At 39.4% G+C, this 25,670-nt stretch overlaps 2 protein-coding genes across 2 annotated transcripts; one reads left to right on the top strand and one right to left on the bottom strand.

The window, feature by feature from the left end:
* The first annotated feature begins 10,835 nt into the window (after positions 1-10,835).
* LOC113118822 (extracellular calcium-sensing receptor-like) lies at positions 10,836-15,427 on the top strand. Its single transcript, XM_026288230.1, has 6 exons — positions 10,836-11,041; positions 11,306-11,597; positions 12,278-13,096; positions 13,217-13,447; positions 14,253-14,376; positions 14,486-15,427. Exons 1-6 carry the CDS (start codon positions 10,836-10,838, stop codon positions 15,382-15,384), a joined length of 2,571 nt encoding a protein of 856 aa, XP_026144015.1. The 3' UTR covers positions 15,385-15,427.
* Positions 15,428-21,544: 6,117 nt separating this feature from the next.
* olfcw1 (olfactory receptor C family, w1) lies at positions 21,545-25,663 on the bottom strand. Its single transcript, XM_026288229.1, has 6 exons — positions 25,560-25,663; positions 25,128-25,416; positions 24,168-25,004; positions 23,719-23,949; positions 23,180-23,303; positions 21,545-22,443 (listed from the first exon to the last, which is right to left on the bottom strand). The coding sequence occupies exons 1-6, from the start codon at positions 25,634-25,636 to the stop codon at positions 21,545-21,547; spliced, it is 2,457 nt and encodes an 818-aa protein (XP_026144014.1). The 5' UTR covers positions 25,637-25,663.
* Positions 25,664-25,670: the final 7 nt, after the last annotated feature.

Raw genomic sequence — 25,670 nt, 5'->3', positions numbered from 1 at the left:
ATAAGAACTTTACTAGCTAAACAGCCTACCTCACAATCGCTTACGCTGGCTCCGTTGTCTACACAGACCAACATAGCGGACATGCGTGCTTCTGAAACTTCGATAATGACTTTGCTTTACCACCTCTCAGACCCCTCCATCCACCCTGGCAACCAGTCTACAGTCACTGACAACCAAAGCCCCAGACCACTGCATGATACACAAAACATGCTGCGTGCACAGAACAATATTGTGGGCTGTGCACCGTCTGAAATCACAATGCCAGGGCTTGTAAAGCCACAGAGCAAAAGGGGGATAATGCCAATATATTTCCATGACGCAGCATGTGCTGCACCACGCAGCACCAGAGCCACTGACAAAACACTGAGGCAAGCGTCATGCCAGCAGCAAGATGTGGCAAAACATGGGCGAGGGCGAGCTAAACCCAGTCGCCGCCCACTAAGCAAAGAGGCTGCCCTGTCCAACCAAAGACAGCCCTCGTTTGTTTCTTTCTCCCCTTTCTCTCTCTCTCTCCCTATTATCTGTACCAGGATGCTGCTGTGGTTTGCCGTGCCATGCTGTCAGCCAAAGAGAAGACAGCTGCCACCGAGAAAACCGCTGAGACTCCTGATCACCGACGACAGGGCACACTACCCCAGCACTGTAACCGAACAGCTGTACAGCTGTACGGGGATCCGATGGAGAGAGGACTCCCTCACTCACACTGAGACCGATGTCAAACACATGTTCAGCCAACATGAGAAATTGACTGTTACACAAATGGAGTTAAGTGGACACCAACACCGCTCCAAACAGTTCCCGGGAGCTTTGCTCAGAGCCTCTGCTGCCGCCATAATGTTTAACATTGTTATGTCCAGTGTCAATGCAGCGAACCAGACCGTAAACTCCTTGAAACCTCTGTTTACTGTCTTCCAGAAGAACTTTACCCAGACTCAGCTGTTTACAGCATTAACAACAGACATGCTGTGGGAGGTTAGCTCCTCCAATGACAGCCTAACCACGAGTAAAACCCCACCATACATGATACCCTTAAGCCTTGTGTCAACTGTGCTGTCTTATGCCATCACCATGCCAGCTGACCTGCTACAAATACACCTGGCCAACTCTCTGGATAGCGCCTCCCTACGGCACGTCAATCCCAAACAGAGAGAAGTGAACGTGCTCCTGAACCAACCCATCAGCGGTCTACAGACCTAAAGACATTGTCAGTGTCAGGATGTGGAAAAGCAACACCCACACCAAAACACACATTCCAAATGTGGTGGCCTACCACGACAGCAACACACAGCTGTACCTGGCCCCAAACATGCACATGTGTACTTTGTCCAAAGACATTCATTATCTCTGCCTTAGCAAACCCTTCCTCAGACACAACTCTGAGGGAATCTGCGAGCTGCAACCCTGGGTCAGCGATACGCGCTGCCCTGCCGAAGCCAAGTCTCGTACACAAGTCACAGAAACGCAAGCAGAGATTGTGGGTAACAGATGGCTCGTCAACACTCCTGTGCGCTCAGCTACGCTGACCTACGACCAGCATGACACCGCCACCCGTGGCACAGGGACTGAGAGGGGGAAGCCATTATCACGGCTCCTTCGGAAGCTTTCGTTTTCGTTGTTTTGTTTTCTTTTCTTTACTAAGTTTATTCAACTATTCGCCTTTCCACACAAGGAAGACGAATTCTGGAACATTGTTTGTTGAACCTTTCAAATACCGCGCGAAGACAGAACAAAGGACCACGTGGCTCCACGCTCACGCCAAGATCCAGCGCAGCAAGTATCACTTTTCTATGGAGATTTAAATGCTGCTTTAAAGTGTTGCTATGATCTGATTGTTGTTGGCTTCCAAAAAGGTTACTGACTGATTTTCATACCTGAGCTCATTCTGTGATCTCTCTCGCTTTCTCCATTTTCTCTCTCTCTCGCTCGCTCTCTTTCTCTCTCTCTCTCTCTCTCTCTCTCTCTCTTTTATTTGGATTCCGTTATGTCTTGTATAAAGGTTACTGTCTGTATTGTCGTACGCATATTTACTCTGTGTGATTTGTAGTTTGATGTATCACTAGTCGAATTATGAAAAACCCATATATAACATGATTGGCTTGGACTCCACCCCACTCACATTACGAGTCACTGAAAGGTCTGATCTTTAGCTACAAGCTTTAAATTTAGAAACTAAATTTATCATAAGGATAGGATAATGTTTTCATGGCCAGAGAATATTTTTCCTTGAATTATAAGGAGTGATAACTTTATTGAAAATTGATAGGTCAATCTGGTTTGCTGGACAAACCACTGTTTGATTTGCAGTAATTTAAAGTAAGAGATATCACACTAATTGATATGAAGAATGGAATATTGACATATTAATGAGTAAGTTACAGTGCCCTGTAATTAAGTTATTGGTATAGACAATTGAGCTATTTTTCATAATCAATAAAATTAAATGTAACTGCCATCTGAGATATATATTAATCATATTCCTGATTAATTATTCAAATTCCCTATATATCATTTGAGTTAATTACTATGTAAAACTCTTTGCTGTTACAGTATCATTGATCTTCTTGGATCTTCTTCAAAGTCTCAATGATTCAGCTTTTCAAACGTTCAAAAAAATGACCTGGGTGAGTGCGTCTTGAAAAGGATCGCAACTTTAATGGGGAAGGAAGGTAACAGCTGTGTCGTTATAGTGTCTGATAGATATGTCCACTAACACTCAATCAAAGATCTTGAAAGACAAAGAAGAGGCACCAAGATGGGCATCCTTGCACAAACCTGGATGAGCTGAGGTACACACTAGCATCTACCACAGATTTGTCAGCAGCAAATCTACCTCCAACAGAAGATGGCTTTCCAGCAACATGTGCTGAGAGCCATGTACCAAACAGCAGTGTGGCGTCACAGCTACCTGGCCAAACCTCTTCTCTGGAACCCAGTTTTCTTAGAGGATGGAGGCTCAGAGAAGATGGGTGCATTAAATCTGTGATGTTCCAGAAGGCACCAGCACCTAAAGGAGTTAGAGACCTCACCCACCTCTACTGTAAAGACGGAAACTGCAACAATGCCACCAAATGTCAGATTCTTTCAGTGGGCTTGACCTGCACAGAGTTTTGCTCTTGCCCTTTCCCAGACTGTCCATATATGACCCACTTTGTCAATGATGACAATGTGGATGAGTGACAGTGGTGTGTTGCAGTTGTAACATCAGGGGGGGTTGACCCCAGAATGGTCCAAGAGGGTCTGGCTGCAGGCTTGCACTTGCTCTCTCAGACTTGCATTCTCAGACTTGCACTCTCAGACACTTGCACTTCTGCTAGTGACATCACTTGCAGTCTTTATTTTTTATTTTGTCTAATTTTTTATTACTTTTTGTTTTAATTTCCCAACATCTTATAACAGTAGCCATGTGGCGAAGACAAGAAAAAAGAAACTAAATAACAATGTCACTTGCAATCGCTACTTGCACTCTCTGCTACCTGTGACGTCACTTGCAATCGACACAAATCGTGAATGTTGCCAATGGAGACAAGATGCTGTGGTGGTGATTAAATGATTAAAACTAATTTAGAACTATAATGTACAGGGTCCTGCAAGAAAAAGACAAGACCGGCAAATCTGTGGCCAGAACAGCAGAATATGAACATTTGCGCAAAGTCTCTCGCTAAGTGTAGAAAAAAAAACACTTAACATGGCTTAATATATTAAGATGCTATTAAATTATCAAATTAAATATACAGTTCATTAATATAATGAATATGTATATAGTATTTTCCTCATATACCGCAAAATGTGGAATAATGGACTAAGATGATAAATTTTATTAAAATACATAACTAATAGGTACAGGCAAGCACATGAGCCCAGAATAAACACAACATGCACGTTTCACGTTAAGCATTTTTCCATATAGAATAAACTGTCTACAACTCGTTTATATCACTGTATCTGTATGCTTGCCTGTACGGAGTTGATCCTTTTAAAATCACTTAATGCATTTCATAATGCACGTACATATTTTCTGGTCTGTATACATTGAGTCAACAACGAAAGACATATAGGCTAGGCCTACTGAATTGTCTTTATCATCTTAGTCTGTTATTAGGCCACATTAAAGGCATAGTTCACCCAAAAATCATAATTATGTTATTAATAACTCACCCTCATATCGTTCCAAAACAGTAAGATCTCAATTTATCTTCAGAACACAGTTTAAGATATTTTAGATTTAGTCTGAGAGCTCTTAGTCCCTCCACTGAAGCTGTGTGTATGGTATACTGTCCATGTCCAGAAAGGTAAGAAAAACATCATCAAAGTAGTCCATGTGACATCAGAGGGTCAGTTAGAATATTTTGAAGCATCAAAAATACATTTTGGTCCAGAAATTGCAAAAACTACGACTTTATTCAGCATTATCTTCTATTCCGTGTCTGTTGTGAGAGAGTTCAAATCAAAGCAGTTTGTGATATCTGGTTCATGAACTAATCATTCGATGTAACCAGATCTTTTTTAACCAGTTCTCCAAATCGAACTGAATTGTTTTAATCCACAAATGACTTGAGCGGTTAACTTTTTTAATGTGGCTGACACTCCCTCTGAGCTCAAACAAACCAATATCCCGGAGTAATTCATGTACTTAAACAGTACACTGACTGAAGTGATGTGAAGAGAGAGATGAACACCGAGCGGAGCCAGTTAATGACTCGTTCACGAGTCAAGAACCGGTTGCATCGGTTTTCGGATCACCAGTAGTTCTTTCGGACAGTTAGATTCAATAAACCGGTTGAAGAAAACGGTTCACCGGTTCTTTTGCACTCGACGCAATGACATCATTGGCGATGATTGCAAAGCCTTCGGTTTACCCGGGCTCATAACATTAGCACAGAATCAGTTCAGAATCAATCACCAAAATAATCAGTTCGGTTCAGACGCTCTGTGTGTCAGTCTGCTTCACGCTGAATCACACATGCGCAGTATCATCAGCTCCTCGGTTCTCGAATCGGACGCCTCTGACAGAAACGGTTCTTGACTCGTGAACGAGTCAGTCTGTTGTTCGTTATCTGGCCCGGCTCGGTGTTCATCTTCAGTTCTCTCATCACAGCAGTTCAGTCAGTGTACTGTTTGAGTAAATGAATTACTCCGTGATATTGGTTTGTTTGAGCTCAGAGGGAGTGTCAGCCACATTAATAAAGTTAACAGCTTAAGTCATTTGTGGATTAATGCGTATTGGATACTCGAACAGTTTAAAATGATTCAGTTCAATTTGGTGAACTGGTTCAAAAAGATCTGCTTACATCGAATGATTCGTTCACGAACCGGATATGTCAAGCTGCTTTGTTTTGAACTCTCTCACAACAGGCACGGAAGAGAAGACAATGATGAATAAAGTCATAATTTTTGCTATTTATGGACCAAAATGTATTTTCGATGCTTCAAAAAATTCTAACTTACCCTCTGATGTCACATGGACTACTTTGATGATGTTTTTCTTACCTTTCTGGACATGGACAGTATACCGTACACACAGCTTCAATGGAGGGACTGAGAGCTCTCAGACTAAATCTAAAATATATTAAACTGTGTTCTGAAGATAAATGGAGGTCTTACTGGTTTGGAACAACATGAGGCTGAGTTGTTAATAACATAATTATGATTTTTGGGTGAACTATCCCTTTAAGCGTTTTGTTGCATGGGAGGACAAAGTTTGCGCATTGTGTTCATAGCCATCTGCTTACCTTGTAGTACTTTAAATAATAACTATATGTCATATTTGGTCTTTTAATTGAACTTAATGTACCTTAATACATTATGCCATATTAAGTGTTTGTTTTTTCTACAGTAGGAAAACGCTTAATGGAAGACTTTGTGCATTGCGTTGATATTCTGCTGTTCTGTGGCCATGGATTTGCCGGTCTTGTCTTTTTCTTGCAGGACCCTGTACATTATAGTAGTAGGCCTACTAATTTAGTTTTAATCATTTAATCACCACCACAGCGTTTTGTCTCCATTGGCAACATGCATGATTTGTGTAGATTGCAAGCGTAAGTGACATTGTAATTTAGTTTCTTTTTTCTTGTCTTCGCGACCTGGCTACTGTTGTAAAATGTTGAGAGATTCAAACAAAAAGTAATAAAAAAATTCAACAAAATAAAAAAATAAAGACTGCATTTGATGTCACTAGCGGAAGTGCAAGTGTCTGGGATTGCAAGTCTGAGAGTGCAAGTGCAAGTCTGCAGCCAGACCCTTCTCGAATGGTGACCAAAAGCAGTTCATGTTCCAAATGGTTGCTGCTAGAAAACAAACTAAACAGCCTGAGAAGACAGGGCTCATTACCCCAAAGAGTGTTTGTTTGTTTAGTTAGATTGCCATTTGTTTTATTTAAGAGAAATTTAATTTGTATTGTGTGAAGTTAAGTTATAGTTTTATTAAAAAGGTGCCATATGAAATATTTCATTATTAGATGTATCTTATATTTGAATTTGTCAACATTCTTCTGACCACTGATAATGGGCTTTAGACTAAATTATGTCAGTGTTCCATTTTCATTCATTTTGGACACCTCATACATTGAGCGACAGAACACTCCTATTTGTCATGCTATATTTACATATTTGGCATTGCTGGATTCAGCACAACCCCAACTTTCCAACAAGCCATCATATGTGTTTCTATAATAATCCCCGGCAAAGCAAGCACAAAGTAAATGAAAACATTCTGCATACCGTATATATTAAATTTGAGCATGTCCGCTTATTTTAGGCATGTGTTTACATGTCTCTATTTATTCCATACATAAATATATTTACATCCAGTCTTTTCTAGTAGTTGAATCAACTTCCTGACTACAAACACGTCAAGTTTCAAAGCTCTCAGAGCTTGTGTGATTGATCTGCATTAGTTTATATGCCTTACCTCCCATATGGATAGGCTACCTGTATATTTTAGTCCTTTATTGGTTTTGGGGTGTATAACAATATCAGTTAATTTAACAATCTTAGCATTAAAATATTTTTAGCCAAGAATCCATTTCATATATGGGAGACCTTAGAGATGAGGAAAAACATTGTTGTGTTTAGTTCTACCTCCGGTAGGGGTAACTCAAAAATTCAGGAGCATTGTCATTAGCCTATTGCCTACCACTTGCTCTTGCATAAGCTTGCTGAAGGAGCTGTCTCAACAGATCCCTAGTAGCAACACCCTGTTTAATTAGGTATCCGATGATACATAGGTGGAGTGATGCCCGAGATGAAGAAGCAACCGTGCGAAGCCCTAACCATATAGGATTTTAGAGAGAATCCTGACCGTACAGGATTTCCAAAAGTGTGCAGTGTCTTGCGTGCACACTTAACACTTATGTGGATTTTAGAAAGTGCGCAAAGTGTTCAACGTGTAAACTCACCACCATGTGGTTTTCAGAAAGTACACATAGTTTAGCGTTTGTACATAAAGGTTCCTAAGCATCGCAGAGGTGCCGAACTGCACAGGAGAGGCAAGCTCAAATTTAGAAGCCTCTGGTGAGGGGAGCATCACCTGAGGCAGCATATACAAGATGACTTCCGTGCACATGAGCGAATTGATGCACGTCTGAGGCGAAATCCTCTTCTTGTGGGAGGGGCAAGTGCTAGGCGGTTGTCTGTTTGCAAGATTGCTGATGTTGATCGAGCATTCAGGGCTTTTCCACTTTTTCCTGCGCATGTCCTCTGAATAAACACATTAACTTGTTAGCGAAAAGTAGCTGTAGGCTATATTAGGGGGGAAATAGTTAAAAAACATCAGGAAGGGCGCAGGTCGATAAACGTGAACATGACTCAAAAGGTAAATGTGTATTTACAGCACACTCTTCCAAGCGAGGTCCTTTTAATTCCTGAAATATGAACTTGTGTGTGATACTTGTGTCATAAAGCTCCAGTTGACTGCTCACTGACAACATCAGTCGTTCCTCCATGTTGAATGAGTGACTCCTGAGGAGGCTCCTGACTGGTTAACGCGGCGCGAATTGATACCAAATTTAAACATTTTTAACTCGGACGGCAGACGTGAATTCACATTAAACACATAAATAAACAAAAGCACCATTCGTGCGTAACGCACCAGACGCTCAATTCACGTCATTCACGCGAACTAGACACACGAATGAGGCGAATTTGCATCTACCAAGTGCACGTCCACGTGCAAATGCCTCATTCGCGCCACAAGGCCTCCAGACGCGTGGAAACGTGTCTTTACATTGACTTAACATTGAAATCATTCAAGCCAGACGCTCTATTCGTGTTTTCTGTGAACACAGCATTAGGTCTTGCCTACCTCCTTGTGACCCACAATTCCATTTACCCCTTCCCGCAGGTGGGGTGGAGCGTGACTACACATATAGTGTCACGACACTAGCCTTCTGTGCCCGTCGCTGTGATTTCCATGAGCTCATTCTCCTCCGTGCCTCAGCAGCGGTGGGTCCTGAACCATGGGAAAAAGATGGCTCCCCTTTTTTCCTCGGAAAGAGAGACGAACGAGAGCGGAGCTTTTTCATTGAAAAAAAAAAAACACTCACAGTGCATGCAGATTGTCTTCTCAAACACATCGCGTGTGTGCTCTTCACCCAAACAAATGACGCAAAGATTGTGTGTGTCTTCGGGTGTAAAATAATGCAGACTCAGATGAACACACTGTCTGAACGCTTGCTAGTAGTAGCCATGATAGACAAAGAAAGATCACTCTTAACAGTTCTTTTAGATGCACGCTTCAAACAGAACAGAATGACGTGTTCTCCTGACGCATATTTATCCATAGTCATGCCTATGTCAGGGGCTGTTGCCAGCCAACTTGTTGGTGTTTTTTCAATGTATGCTTCAGACATGGGTCACGACGAGGTGTTCCCCATAGCGGCCCCTAGAGGACGCAGTTCAAAGTTCCCTTGAAAGGGAATTCTTTATTCGTAGCAGTGAATGAAGAGGTATCATATCGATAAAAAGTGCAGTATGGAGTACCTCAAGGCTCAGTACTAGGGCCGCTACTCTTCACTCTTTACATGTTACCCTTGGGAGATATTATCAAGAAACATGGTGTTAGCTTTCATTGTTATGCTGATGATACTCAGCTCTATATTTCTTTGCGGCCGGGTGAAACACAACAATTTGAAAAACGAATGGAATGCATAAAATCGATATAAAAAACTGGATGATGAGTAATTTCTTACTGCTAAATTCAGAAAAAAACAGAGGTGTTAATTATAGGACCTACAAACTCTGCATGTAACAACCTAGAACAATGTCTAAGACTTGATGGCTGCTCTGTCAATTCTTCGTCATCAGTTAGGATAGCAATCTTTCCTTAGAAAGCCACGTTTCTAGCATTTGTAAAACTGCATCTCAAAAATATATCCAAATTATGGCCTATGCTCTCAATGTAAAATGCAGAAATGTTAATCCATGCATTTATGACCTCAAGGTTATATTATTGTAATGCTTTATTGGGTGGTTGTTCTGCATGCTTAGTAAATAAACTACAGTTAGTCCAAAATGCAGCAAAATAATTCTTACTAACACCCTAATTCCAATAACACCCGATGTACTTGCTACTGTACATCATTAGAAGAATGGCATCTATGCTAATATTAGTCTGTTTCTCTCTTATTCCGAGGTCACTGTAGCCACCAGATCCAGAACCTGTATCCAGATCAGAGGGTTACTGCAGTCACCCTGATCCAGTACGTATCCAGACCAGATGGTGGATCAGCACCTAGAAAGGACCTCTATAGCCCTGAAAGACAGCGGAGACCAGGACAACTAGAGCCCCAGATACAGATCATCTCTAAAGACCTGGTCTCAGACGACCACCGGGACAAGACCACAGGAAACAAATGACTCTTCTGCACAATCTGACTTGCTGCAGCCAGGAATTGAACTGCTGGTTTCGTCTGGTCAGAAGAGGACTGGCCCCCCAACTGAGCCGGGTTACTCCCAAGGTTTTTTCTCCATTCTGTCACTGATGGAGTTTTGGTTCCTTGCCTCTGTCGCCTCTGGCTTGCTTAGTTGGGGTCACTTCATTTACAGGAATATCGTTGACTTGATGGCAAATGATTGCACAGACACTATTTAAACTGAACTGAAATGACATCACTGAATTCAATGATGAACTGCCTTTAACTGTCATTTTGCATTATTGACACACTGTTTTCCTAATGAATGTTGTTCAGTTGCTTTGATGCAATGTATTTTGTTTAAAGCTCTATATAAATAAAGGTGACTTGACTTGACTTTATTTGTACAGTGTGCACGTAAAAAAAAAATCTGATTTGAAGCTTGTGACATATGAACGTGCACTCAACCTGATCACTTTATTTAGCGTTCATGTAAACACTAAAATAATATTCATCAATCAGAATGTATTCAGCCCGACTGAACCAAACATTGTGCACATAAACTTAGCCATTGTGTGGCAAGTGACTAGGAGCACTTCACCTTGTGTTGGACCTGCCCTTACTTGAAAAATAAGTAATAATATTTCAATTTATTTTTATACAGTAGGTGTGATGCATGCTGAGTTTTATTTATTTTTATTTTTTTATCTGTGCTTGCAGCTGTATAATATGACAAAATCATATTAAAGTAGTTTTTCTTTGTTTTTGTGCTATCCACCAGAGCTTTCTACAGTTATCCCCCACTCACTTGTTTTCTTCTTGCATGCACTTTTGCCCCAGGCAAATTATAGTCTACAAAAGGGTAGTTATCATCCAACCCTTCTTTCTTTGCTGAGAAAGTGTGAGTCTACAATCACAGCACTCAGTATACATTCATTTTCCTGCTTTCTCTCTTTCTTTCACTGTTTTTAAACTGATGGGCTTGATTATGTGGTTGTGGGTGGTTGGATTTATTGTAGAGATGGTCAGTGTTTTTGGTGCATGTCTCTCCTGCAGTCTGCAGGGCAGATTGATTTCAGAAAGTATCTATAAAGAGGGAGATGTGATAATTGGTGGTCTGTTTCCAGTTCATGTTGAAGCACCAGAGCCTTATCATGCTTTTACTCAATTACAGCATCTTTCTCGCTGCCAGGGGTGAGTGTAGTCTCTGTAAAATTAACTAAAAGGCAAAAAACTGTTTAGGTTCAAAATGCCAAAATGGTCTCTCTGGAGGGTTTTTGTTAACTCTTATTCAGTACAGCCTTACCCTGACTTTCTATTCATCCTGAAATAATAAAATCTTGTATTTTTGTCAACATATTGGGATTATCACATACAAATAATATTTGTTTTCCTACTATGTAGTCATTCAGTTATTTCTAAAATTAACAATCTTTACATTTTTACATTGTCTTTCAGTGTTGATCTTCGTTCATACCGCTGGCTCAGAACTATGATCTTTACATTGGAGGAGATTAATCGGGACCCTGTACTGCTTCCAAACATTACTCTGGGGTACCTGGTAGCTGACACCTGCCTAGCTGAGGGCACAACACTGAGTGCTGCTTTAGCTCTGGTTACAGGGCAGGAGGAGAGAGTGTTGGGAGCAGAGTGCAGCAGAACACCAATGGTGCCTGTCATTGTCGGTGACGCTCGTTCATCTGCCTCAATAGTGGTGGCTGACACACTGGGAGTGTTTGATGTCCCCATGGTAGTTTATGTATTTATTTATTATTATTATTATTATTATTATTATTATTATTATTATTATTATTATTATTATTATTATTATTATTTTATTTATTTATTTATTTATTATTTATTTTACATATAAAAATTATTTATTGTAACTTGTTATTGTAAAAGTGTGCAAAGATTATAAGATAAAATATCAAAATATTCCATCAACATATATGAACGCTTTCATAGTATTCACTTTATATTTGCAAGTACATTTTCTATGTCCCCATACATTACATTACTGTCCTGAATTTTTATTTTTGTCAAAGTACAATAGAAAAGGGTTGCTTAAGACTTAAAGGAGTAATATTTTTTAGAGCATCTGTACTTTTACTCCTCTATTTGATTTGTGTACTTCATCCACCTCTGACTTTGACAAGCAACAGTTAATTTTACCCATATTTATTGAAAACTATTTGTAGTAAGTAATACGTTTATATTTGTAAGTAAATAAACAAATAATTGTAACAAACATAACATTTCTAAGCATAAACTATTTTTAAACATCATAACTACAGAAACATCATGATTTATTATATATATATATATATATATATATATATATATAATTTTTTTTTTTTTTTTTTTTTTTTTTTTTTTTACAGTGAAATTTTGGGAAATCTATTTTTGATCTGTGTTGTATCTCTACAGGTGAGTTATTTTGCGTCCTGTGCTTGTCTCAGTGACAGTCACAGATTTCACACTTTCCTGCGCACTGTTCCCAGTGATGCTTTCCAGGCCAAGGCTATGGCCCGTCTGCTGCGCCTGGTGGGATGGACCTGGGTGGGGGTGGTTGCAGGGGATGATGAATATGGTAAAAGTGGCGTGCAGATCCTTTTGAAAGAACTGGAAAATACAGGGGTCTGTTTGGACTACCTGGAATTCATTCCAAAATCACACTCACAAAGCAGGATCAGGCGGATTGTGGAGAGGATCCAGAGTTCCACAGCTCGTGTTGTGGTAACATTTGCCATTGCCCCTGACATAGAAGTCCTGTTCAAAGAAGTGGTGGTGCAGAATGTTACCGACAGGCAATGGATAGCCACAGAGGCCTGGAGCACCTCTATTCTGTTCTTTGACCCAGCAAGCAGTTCTCTCCTAGCTGGTACCATTGGCTGTGCACTGCGTCGGGCTGATATTCAGGGTCTTGGTGCTTTTCTTGCCCAGCTGAACCCTGTGAAGCAGCCAAATGAACCATTTGTTAAAGATGTTTGGGAAGAAATTTTTGGGTGCTCACTGGCACAGGACTGGCAGCCTTCATCTAAAATTCCAAAGTGCACAGGCACAGAGAATGTGGAGAAATATGGCAGCGTCTACACAGATGTTTCACAGCTGAGAGTCACTTACAATGTGTATAAGGCTGTGTATGCTATTGCCAATGCTATTCACAACATGATGACCTGTCAGCCTGGTAGAGGGCCATTTGAAAATGGAGAATGTCCTGATGTGATTCAAATAAAGCCCAGGCAGGTACAGACCTCCTCTGTCTTGGAAAAATAAATAAATAAATACAAATTATATATATATATATATATATATGTGTGTGTGTGTGTGTGTGTGTGTGTGTGATCCTATGTTTTCCTTTTACAGCTTCTGCATTACTTAAATGCAGTAAACTTCACAACACCAGTGGGTGAGTTGGTTTATTTTGAAGATAATGGCGAACCATCTGCCTCTTATGACATTATAAACTGGCATGTCGAGGAAAGTGGAGCAGTCAGTTTCATCCAGGTAGGGCAATTTGATGCAGCCAAAGGACAAGGCCAGGAGCTGTACATCAACCTTGAGAAAGTGGTCTGGGGAGGGGGCTGGGTGGACCAGGTAAGAGTCCAGAGAATTCTAATGCTTTATTTTAACAGTTCAACTTGAAATACAGCAGTCAAAAATGAAATACCTACAGTTTATATGGATAAAAGTACAAAGTGCAGTAAAAAGTAAACTTATTTGCATTCCTAACCAGCATGTTCATGTTTACAGAAATAAATTAAAATAATATGCTAAAAAATAAATAATAATAACTGGAAGCAAATTACACCAGACGCCTCACTTACTGTTACAAATCAGTTCTCCTGTTCAAAAAACAAGCAAAATAGCTGTTTCCTCAGAGAGCTACAGTAGTTAGCTAGTTATAGATATATAAGCTACACATATTCTATTATTGTTTTACTTTTATATTTTATATTATTATTATTATTATTGTATTACTGAGAAATAAATCAGTAGGCGAGAAACAATTTTATCTTGTATGTCTGTTTGTGGTGTTACTTGCATTGGATTTACATTTTTCTTTTCTTTTTTCTTTTTTTCTGTACAGCACATGCAAATATGAATGTATGAGTTTGTGTGTAAATGTTTGTTATCAAGTGCATTCAAAAGGTATGAGTAAGTGTGCAAGTGAATGCATCCATTATCTAACATCTCAAATACAATGGTGCAGATCCAATCTTTTAATGGACAGACCCTGCTCATAGGGATGAAATGTGACATAGGAATAACTATGAATGTGTGCATGAGAGTGTTTTTATGAAAGAAAAAGAGAAATACATTTATGTAAGTGCTTGTGCTGAAAACAAGGTTGTTAGAAGATTTCTCTGAGTCTGATGGAATTTCTTCTTGTAATATTTAGGTTCCTGTATCTGTGTGCAGTGCAAGCTGTCTTCCAGGCACTAGAAAGGCTGCACAAAAAGGAAAACCTGTCTGCTGTTTTGACTGTCTCCCTTGTGCAGCAGGGGAAGTCAGTAACATGACAGGTATTAACTTTTTAACCTTACCACAGACATTACACAAGAGGTGCAAGTAACATTACAAGATCTACACAATGTAAAAACAACCTTAACTATGAGCCATACCATTCTTTAGACTCTACAGAGTGCATGAGATGTCCTGAGAGGTTCTGGTCAAACACTGAAAGAACAAGGTGCATACCAAAGGTTGTGGAGTTTCTGTCTTTGCAAGATACCATGGGAATTGTCCTGACAGTCTTATCTGTCACAGGGGCGACACTGACCACTACTATTCTGGGAGCTTTTTTCCTTCATCGTGACACACCCCTCGTACGGGCCAACAACTCAGAGCTGAGCTTTCTGCTATTGGTATCGCTCACCCTTTGCTTCCTGTGTGCACTAGTTTTTATTGGCCGCCCTGCACCATGGAACTGCATGCTACGTCACACCTTGTTTGGAGTCAGCTTCGTGATCTGCATTGCCTGTGTCCTCAGTAAGACTGTGGTGGTTTTAGTGGCTTTTCGGGCCACTCTGCCTGGATCTAACTTGATGCAGTACTTTGGGCCCATCCAGCAGAGGGCAGGCATCTTCATTTGCACGCTGGTTCAGATTGTCATATGTTTATTGTGGCTGCTGCTGGCTCCCCCTCTGCCCACAGAGAGTGCAGGAGGTGAGCTTGGTGCTCGAGTGATCCTGCAGTGCACGATGGGATCTGTTGTGGGGTTTGTACTAGTACTTGGGTACATCGGTCTGTTAGCAGTGGTCTGCTTCTTGCTGGCCTTTTTTGCCCGAAAACTCCCAGACAATTTCAATGAAGCTAAATTCATTACTTTCAGCATGCTGATCTTCTGTGCTGTGTGGATTGCATTTGTGCCAGCGTACGTCAGCTCCCCAGGGAAGTACACAGTAGCTGTGGAGATTTTCGCCATTTTGGCTTCCAGTTATGGCCTGTTGCTGTGTATATTCACCCCAAAATGTTATATTATTCTACTTAAACCTGAGAAAAATACAAAAAAGAACATGATGGCCAGATAATGTGTACAAATAAAAGGCTTCTGTAATGAGACAGCATTTTCAAAAGGGCAGTACCAATAGATATGTATAAACAAACTGTATTAATCAGTTTGTGATGATCCAAGCGCAGACTTAGGTTCTGGGTTGCTTCTAAATGTGTGTGTGTGTTTATTTATTTTTAATTTCTTTATATTTATGTGTTTTTTATTATTATATTTATGTACTGCATCAACATGAAATAAATACAATTTTAAAAATACATTTTGATTTCTCAAATTGTGATTTCAAAGGGTACAAACTGATGGACACTTCATGTCCATACATTTTTGTACAGGTGTAATGTGTGATTATGGTCCCGGCAAAATGGCACTGAAGTGCAATCCAAAGAACAGTTTTTGTAGTCCACCAAGTCCTTCATTCCACCAAAGATCTAACAATAGAGGACAAAACCTTCGGAACAGAACACAGCGACTCTGTACACGTAGCTCGCACATGCATCTTACCTTTTTTTTTTTTTTTTTTGCATTCATTAGTCTGTCCACATGGTTGCACCCTTGCCCTGGGTTGTTGCTTCACAGTTAACCCATTTATGCCCAAAATGTTCTGGATGCTTTCAAGAACAAGGTGCATACCAAAGGTTGTGGAGTTTCTGTCTTTGCAAGATACCATGGGAATTGTCCTGACAGTCTTATCTGTCACAGGGGCGACACTGACCACTACTATTCTGGGAGCTTTTTTCCTTCATCGTGACACACCCCTCGTACGGGCCAACAACTCAGAGCTGAGCTTTCTGCTATTGGTATCGCTCACCCTTTGCTTCCTGTGTGCACTAGTTTTTATTGGCCGCCCTGCACCATGGAACTGCATGCTACGTCACACCTTGTTTGGAGTCAGCTTCGTGATCTGCATTGCCTGTGTCCTCAGTAAGACTGTGGTGGTTTTAGTGGCTTTTCGGGCCACTCTGCCTGGATCTAACTTGATGCAGTACTTTGGGCCCATCCAGCAGAGGGCAGGCATCTTCATTTGCACGCTGGTTCAGATTGTCATATGTTTATTGTGGCTGCTGCTGGCTCCCCCTCTGCCCACAGAGAGTGCAGGAGGTGAGCTTGGTGCTCGAGTGATCCTGCAGTGCACGATGGGATCTGTTGTGGGGTTTGTACTAGTACTTGGGTACATCGGTCTGTTAGCAGTGGTCTGCTTCTTGCTGGCCTTTTTTGCCCGAAAACTCCCAGACAATTTCAATGAAGCTAAATTCATTACTTTCAGCATGCTGATCTTCTGTGCTGTGTGGATTGCATTTGTGCCAGCGTACGTCAGCTCCCCAGGGAAGTACACAGTAGCTGTGGAGATTTTCGCCATTTTGGCTTCCAGTTATGGCCTGTTGCTGTGTATATTCACCCCAAAATGTTATATTATTCTACTTAAACCTGAGAAAAATACAAAAAAGAACATGATGGCCAGATAATGTGTACAAATAAAAGGCTTCTGTAATGAGACAGCATTTTCAAAAGGGCAGTACCAATAGATATGTATAAACAAACTGTATTAATCAGTTTGTGATGATCCAAGCGCAGACTTAGGTTCTGGGTTGCTTCTAAATGTGTGTGTGTGTTTATTTATTTTTAATTTCTTTATATTTATGTGTTTTTATTATTATATTTATGTACTGCATCAACATGAAATAAATACAATTTTAAAAATACATTTTGATTTCTCAAATTGTGATTTCAAAGGGTACAAACTGATGGACACTTCATGTCCATACATTTTTGTACAGGTGTAATGTGTGATTATGGTCCCGGCAAAATGGCACTGAAGTGCAATCCAAAGAACAGTTTTTGTAGTCCACCAAGTCCTTCATTCCACCAAAGATCTAACAATAGAGGACAAAACCTTCGGAACAGAACACAGCGACTCTGTACACGTAGCTCGCACATGCATCTTACCTTTTTTTTTTTTTTTTTTGCATTCATTAGTCTGTCCACATGGTTGCACCCTTGCCCTGGGTTGTTGCTTCACAGTTAACCCATTTATGCCCAAAATGTTCTGGATGCTTTCATGCATATAGTCATGTTGATAGTGTTCTATGGGAACATGTTCTGCATTTATTTAATGTATGGCAAATATGTTGTATGCACCCCTTCAATGTCAAATTTGAATAAGAGGTTTGCCAAAAATATGTCATCTATATAATAATAATAATATTAATAATAATAAAAGTACACCTGAAAGACAATTACACATTTAACAGTTTGGTTACCAATATTCTTCAAAATATCTTCTTTTGTGCTCAACAGAAGAAAGAATCTCATAGGTTTGCAACTTGAGGGAGACATAATTTGGTAGCACTTTATTTTACAGTCCTGTTCCTCATGTACATACTATGGACTTATTATAGTAATTACAATAACTATGTAATAACTAGGTACTAACCCTGAACCTACCCCTAAACCTAACCCTACCCCATGTAGTTACCTTGTATTACCAGAACTTTCTTAGATAAATACACTGTAGGTACACTATAAGGACATGGAAGTACACGTACTGTAAAATAAAGTGCAACCCATAATTTTCAAATTCCAAATTTTCATTTTTGGGTGATATTTCCTTTACGTAAGCAGTTTTAGTATAAAGTAAAACAACGCTGGAGCTTCTTCTTCCTGTTATAGCAGTGATCCTCAAATCTGGCTCGCGAGATCCAGTTTCTTGCAGAGTTTAGCTCAGACTCCAATTAAACACACCTGCCTGTGATTTACTAATGATCCTAAAGACACTGATTAGCAAACTCATGCATGTTTGATTAGGGTTAGAGCTAAACTTCGCAGGAAAGTGGATCTCGCGAGCCAGATTTGAGGATCACTGTGTTATAGCGTCCTGTGTTTCACACTGCACATGCGCAGAACGCCTACATGCAATGCAGCGAAAATTACAGCTGTTTGGAAAAGCATATGCATTTTTACTTGGTTTTACTGGCACTTGAAGCCTTCAGAACGTGAAAATATCAATCTTAAAGTATTGTGGCAGAGCTAATGAACACCTCCCAAAAACAAGAGTGCCCAGAGTGCTGCTTATGTGATTGTGGCACATGTTTGTGTTTCTGAGTTCATTGTTTCAAATTTCTCTATGCATAATTTCATAGATATGTGGCTATATTTAATCACTGGTTCACCTAAAACTCTTACACTATCTGTAGTTAAATGGCATGGTTTGATATAGTGCTCAGGTAAATTTGATCTAAGTAAATGTTAAACTTTTGAAATTCAGAAAAAAAGAACCACATGATGAAACAATACATGAAAATGATGTATCTGTGTCCTGTTAGTTATCTTTTGGTATGCATTTCAGAAAAAAAAATGGTTAGGATTCAGGTGTAGTTGCAAATAGTGATTAATCATGATTAATCCACTGAAAATTCTGATTAATTTGATTAAAAATTTTAATCATTTGACAGCCCTAATATTAAATTAAATTTTAATTAAATTTGTATATACAGTATATATATATATATATATATATATATATATATATATATATATATATATATATATATATATATATATATATATATATATACATACACACACATACATGCCATGGTTTTTGTTTTTTCTTGAAATCCTTTATTTGGTTGTTTGCTTGAATGTAATTAAGAAATAAATCGTTGATAAAATCTAGAGAAATACTTACAAAAGGAAAATGACAACAATGAACTGCTTCAACTATATTTGCCGGTGAGCTTAATGAAAGAAATGGACAAGACCGAACAACAATACACTAGTTACAACAACATATACCCATATTGACATGGCTTGTGTGAGGGAATAAAGAGATCCATCTCTAGTTTAGAGAAATACAAAAATGTATTTATTCTTTTGTTCGTTATCTGGCTCGGCTCGGTGTTCATCTTCAGTTCTCTCTTCACAGCAGTTCAGTCAGTGTACTGTTTGAGTGCATGAATTACTCTGGGATATTGGTTTGTTTTAACCCAGAGGGAGTGTCAGCCACATTAAAAAAGTTAACAGCTTAAGTCATTAGCGGATTAATGCTTATTGGAGACGTGAACCTTTTTAAACGATTCAGTTCGATTTGGTGAACTGGTTCAAGAAGATCCGGTTACATAAGATGATTAGTTCACGAACCGGATATCACTACACTGCAGAGTTTTGAATTATCTCGCAACAGACACGGAAGAGAAGACAATGATGAATAAAGTCATAGTTTTTTTCACACAGTTTCAATGGAGGGACTGAGAGCTCTCAGACTAAATCTAAAATATCTTAAACTGTGTTCCAAAGATAAACGAAGGTCTCACGGGTTTGGAACGTCATGAGGGTGAGCTATTAATGACATAATTTTGATTATTGGGTGAACTAACCCTTTAAGTGCACTAGTAGGTAGTTTAGTAGGTAGTAAGTAGGTAGTAACCAATTCACTTAAAAAAAATGCTGATTTATTCAGGAATGAAACAAGGTGTTAAAATGATTTAAACTTTGAATACAAGTCAATTCAAGTCAAGTCACCTTTATTTATATAGTGCTTTAAACAAAATCCATTGCGTCAAAGCAACTGATCAACATTAATTAGGGAAACAGTGTGTCAGTAATGCAAAATGACAGTTAAAGGCAGTTCATCATTGAATTCAGTGATGTCATCTCAAATACAAACTTACAATCCTCAAATGATGAGCAAGACAATGTTTGGTAATGCTTCACTTCATTGCGATCAGAACTTATGATGAGTACTTATATATTAGTACTTATACTAAGGGTATACTAAGTGACAGGAACAATCTACAAAACATAACATATAAACAAAACATTTTAAAGAGAAGCATCCCTCACACAGAGTACACATATGAAATTGACATTAGATTGAGTAATTAATGTATGCATTTATTTATTTATTTAATTTCTTTCGAATGAATAAACGAATGAATGAATGAATGAATGAGTGAATGAATGAATGAATGAATGAATGAATGAATGAATGAATTATTCCTTTCACCATTTTAGGATCCATAAGCAAAGCTTTTCACACAATGCTAGCAGAGACTGGCCAACTCAGATATGCTTCACATTTCCAGCCATATGGAGACTCCAAACACCAATGCCGTAAACAATATATTAACAATCCAGAAGCATAATGATTTCGCTTTTTTCAAAAGATGACAGTGATAAAATACAAATGATGCAAAGTGGATCAGGGATCAGTATGACTGAAGTAGAAATTAGTTATTACCAGCCATTAGCGGCACAGGGCTGAGCATAGCCCTCAGGCTATTTACAGTAATTTTCCAGCACATGAGAGATGTGTGGAAATTGATGCTGTTCTCTGCCTGCTGTGTATGCTTGAATATGCAAGAGACAGCATCATGTAGGACATCTCTGTGATGTTGTGTTGATCAGCTTGAGGGATAATAAGTACATCATTATAAATGTACAGGTTGTTAAGTTGACAGAAAATCAGGTCAACAAAATTTGTATGCTTAAACGTGAAGTCTAACATATTTTTTTTTACTCCTTGTAAGTAATGGAACTGCATATAAAATTAAAAGATTTAAGTTATAATACCCTCTGCATGTGCATGTAATGTGCACATTTACTGACACATTATTATTATACAAACTATGATGTAAGGGATACGTCTACTATGTTATCAAATGAAGTCTAGCAACTGTGATTTCATTATTTCATAAAGAAGACAACATTGGAAATAAATGAAGACTTTGTTATGTCTTGTGCATAGATTTCAATCAAACTATCTAAGGGCAAATGTAAAATTTCAGTTTCTCATTTATGTGAAATGGTGGAAGGGGATTTATACACACAGTCCACCCTCCCTAAGATGAACATTTTCTGAGTTTTTTTTCTTCTTTTTCTTGTGTGTGGGTGTGTTAAATTTAACTCAACATGTCAGACCCCAATAAGTATGGTGCAAGTGTCATTGCCTCTTGATAGCATATCAAAGAGTTTTAGTAAAACACTACTACCCTCTAGTGGCAGAACAAAATAATTGCAAGGGTGGCTGACCATAATAAAATAATTTACTTGGAGTTATTATCACAGGCCTCACAAAGAGATTCAGCACATGTAGTTTTTATTATTATTACTTTATTCATCCACAAAAGTAAGTTCAGAGATAAAGTAAACAATCATTAAAAGACATGATTGAGAATAATAAATCATTTTTGGGACATGAGATACTTTTTAGAATTTCTTTCAGGCAGGAAAATTATTATGTAACATTTAGGTGCAAAAATACACAAAAGTACCCCATAACTGGAAGCTAAAATGGCAAATATCTCCACAGCTACGGTAAATTTTCCAGGTGAACTGACATAAGCTGGGATAAATGTGATCCAAACAGCACAAAATATGAGCATACTGAATGTGATGAATTTTGCTTCATTAAAATTATCAGGCAATTTACGAGCTAAAAAAGCTAGGATGAAGCAGAAGACAGCTAAGCAGCCAATGTAACCCAACACACAACAGAAAAGGGCGACTGAACCCAGGTGACATTCTAAAATGATCCGGTCGCGGTACAGCCAGGTGTTCTTTACTGGATATGGAGGTGCTGTTGTAAGCCAAGCTACACAAACCCCACCCTGCAGGAACGAACATAAGAACACTCCCAGTCTCTGCTGAGGTGGGTGAAACCAACGAGCTGTGTTATTACCAGGCAATGTAGCTTTAAAAGCCATAAGCACCACTAAGGTCTTACTGAGGAGACAGGAGAGGCAGAGGGCAAAGGTCAAGCCAAAAGCAGTCCGTCTAAGAGGGCATGCCCAACGTGATGGCTGACCCAAGAAGGTTAGTGCACATATGAAGCAAAGAGTGAGAGACATCAGCAACAGAAAGCTCAGTTCTGAGTTATTAGCACGAACTAGGGGTGTGTCGTGATGGCGAAAGAAGATTGCAGCAACTGTCATCGCAGCAATTGCACCCAGAATGGCTATAGCTGCTAAGGCCATGCCAAAAGGCTCAGAGTAGGACAGGAACTCAATCTGCTTGGGAACACAATGGTTGCGATGCTGATTCGTCCAGAAGTCTTCAGGGCAAAGAATGCATTCAACTTGATCTAAACAGACAGATAGAGACATATTCACCTCAATTTCATTCAAGGGAAAGAGTTTTAATGGTGGGTACTTTGCATTTAACTGTTGTATGGTTTTCGGGTCTTTGGGACCCATTTTCACTTTTTGTCACTTTTCAAACTCATACTCATTTGCCTTGGCTCATTTTCAATGAAGAACATATCAGAACAAATTTTCAATGACCACACTGTGCACCCAACTAAACATGGACCCGGGGATAATAAAAGAGTGGAAATTTTAGGTCCTGTGTACCTTCACTCTGTCCTCATACTGTCTGGGACTGCTATTAATATGGGTATGTGTTTATGTGCATGTATGTGCGAGTGTGTGAGAGTGTGAGTGTAAGTGTGAGTTTTGTGTTTCTGCCCCTGCCATTCCCACACAAGGCTGTAGCAATTCATAAAGGTGATCTAACAAAGGTAAAGGGCAAATATCAACCATATATGCGGTTTATATTGCTTGTAATCAGGATGAAGTAAACATCTGTTGAGTATTTTAACACACACACACACACACTCTCACACACACACACACACACACACAATTTTTTTAACTGTGTTGAATTAAAAACACAAAAATGGATTGGGTCCACCAGATCCATGAACACTGGCTGAGTAACAAAAATATGAACACCACACAAGGGTTAATGGTTTAAAAATGTTAACTGATGTAAACAGACACTAATAACTGTCACAGTTTGTGTGTTAGTCAGTATAATACCAGTAGTATTGCTGATGCTACCCTCTGCACAAAGCACACAGTCATAGCAGCACACAGGCTGACCCTCTCGTGTAACCTTTCTGTATCCCTGTGGACAGCTGGCAGAGCACACAGACACTGGTACCTGTAAGAGAGATATAAGACATTATATACATATGTATGTATATATATATATATATATATATATATATATATATATATATATATATATATATATATATAGTGATTAGACACTAGATAGCCTCAACCCCACCCCCCCAAATAAAATTTAAAATATTACTATCAAATACAATGTGCATATATTTAATAAAATATCTGCTAAAATAATATATTTAAAAATGAAAACAATTATTATCAAACACCATATACAATAAGTGAAATTGTGTTAGTTAGACACTAGATACCCCCCCCCCCCAAAAAAAAGGTTAATGACAGAAAAAAAGTTACATTTAAAATCATTCCATCAATAAAATGTGATATACATGTAGAATAGAAAACTATACAGTGATTACTTTGAGTATGAGACTACATAATTTTACCTGGTTAGCTCCCCCATGCCAGATGATTTTGTCCTGGTTAAGCATTAACTGCTGTGCTGTCAAAACAGAGGAGTCAAAGCGACCTACTGTAACATATTTTACTGGACCCTCATCTGCCTCTCTCTGCCAGTTTACTATGTCATATGACCCAACAGGGTCTCCATTTCTATCAAAGTAGATCAAATCTCCAAATTTGTTTGTGTAGTTGACTTTCTTCAGGACCTCAACAACCTGGAGAGGATTAATTCACACACACACACACACACACACACACACACACACACACACACACACACACACAAACATGGCATAATGTGTCAAGAATAATGTCACAATACTCAAATGAATAATAATAACAAAACACATTGATAAACATCAAAAAATACTTTGAGACATAAATGCTTCTTTTAAAGGTTACATTGACACATGTAAGCAAGGTCTTGCTGTACCTGCCATGGTTGTAGATTATGGATAGCAGAGCACTGCTGTGTCAAAGCAGACCCGTTCTCTCTTTGACACCGAAGCAGGTTATGCAATGCATGTGCCACTGTGTAAATTGCCTTGTGCATGTTATATGTCACCCTAAGCTCAGAAACATCGTTATAGATACTGTGAGTGTCCTGAATCCTCTCCATGCCAGTACAGCTGTGGCTGTAGAGCACTGGATCAGTTGTGGAGGGAGTGGGAAGACTTGTGTTTACTGAGCATTGGAACTGTGTTTCCCATAACTCCCTTGCAAAGGCATTGTAAGGCTCAGCCAGGGGCTGTATGCTTTCGAGGAAGTGTTTTAAGCCAGGTATCTCAGCTCGGCGGATGGCAAAGCCAATGGTACCACTAAGGGAGGGGTAGTTTTCTTTAGTAGAGATGAGAGTGGAGGTCACCCAGGCTTCACTAGCCACCCACTGCTTCCCGGTGACATTCTGCCGGACTATTTCATCCACTACCGGTTTGATGTCCTCCTCAATGGCAAAAACCACCAAAACATGTGCTGTAGAATCTCGAATAGTCCTGACAATATCTTGCAGCTGTTGATGAGTTGGCAGCTTGGGTATGATTACTCGATAAGCCACACATACACCCAAACGCATCACTGCAGTGGTGAATAAATCTATGCCTGTGCGCCCATAAGCATCGTCAGCTCCGATTGTGCCTACCCAGGTCCATCCGAAGTGCTTGACCAGACGAGCAAGAGCACTGGCCTGATTAACATCACTGGGAATTGTGCGAAAGAAATAAGGGAACTGGTGCTTGTCACTCAGGCAAGAACATGAAGCAAAATAACTCACCTGAAGCAGAGGTGTGGAAAGAGAATGAAAATAGTAAACTCAGAGAGCTTTCCGGTGGCAAAGAGTATACAAATACACAATTCCTTTATTTCAAGTAATTTTGTTTAGCTGAAATGCCCTCACCAGTGGGATACGGAACAGGTTGAGTAGTCTGGAAATGGCCATTGACAGGGTAGATCCAGAGTCTCCAATAATGATGGGGATGCTCGGGGAGAAGCACTGCCCTGAATTGCTCCTCTTCATAGGCTGAGAAACTACAGACAATGCTGTCCTCAGAGACAGAGCAGTCAGCCCACATGTGTCATATAGCTGATAGCCCAGTGTGATGTTTGGCAGAAGGGTAGGATTTCTGTTGATCTCCTCAATGAAGAAGATCATTGCCTGAGACCAGCGGAACACTCGCATGTTAAACCTTGATGTAAGATCAGACAGATGTATTACACAAATGAAACAAAATGGATTAAGCATATGTATAAATATTCATATTTGACACCATAAACTGCAGAATAAAAATAATCTATTTTGTAGTCTGAAATAAATCTTTTTTTTTTTTACCCCCTACATTTCCTCTGGTCTGGCTGACTTCTGAAGGTTATCTCCTGGTCAATGCCTTTGGAGTGGATGGGAAACATCCCAGCCAGCACAACATGGCCCTCCTTATAGACC

Source organism: Carassius auratus, chromosome 18 (genome assembly GCF_003368295.1).
Source record: "Carassius auratus strain Wakin chromosome 18, ASM336829v1, whole genome shotgun sequence".
NCBI classification, from domain to species: Eukaryota; Metazoa; Chordata; class Actinopteri; order Cypriniformes; family Cyprinidae; genus Carassius; species Carassius auratus.
Note: the sequence above shows the minus strand (reverse complement) of the source record. Positions and strands in the feature narration are given on the sequence as shown.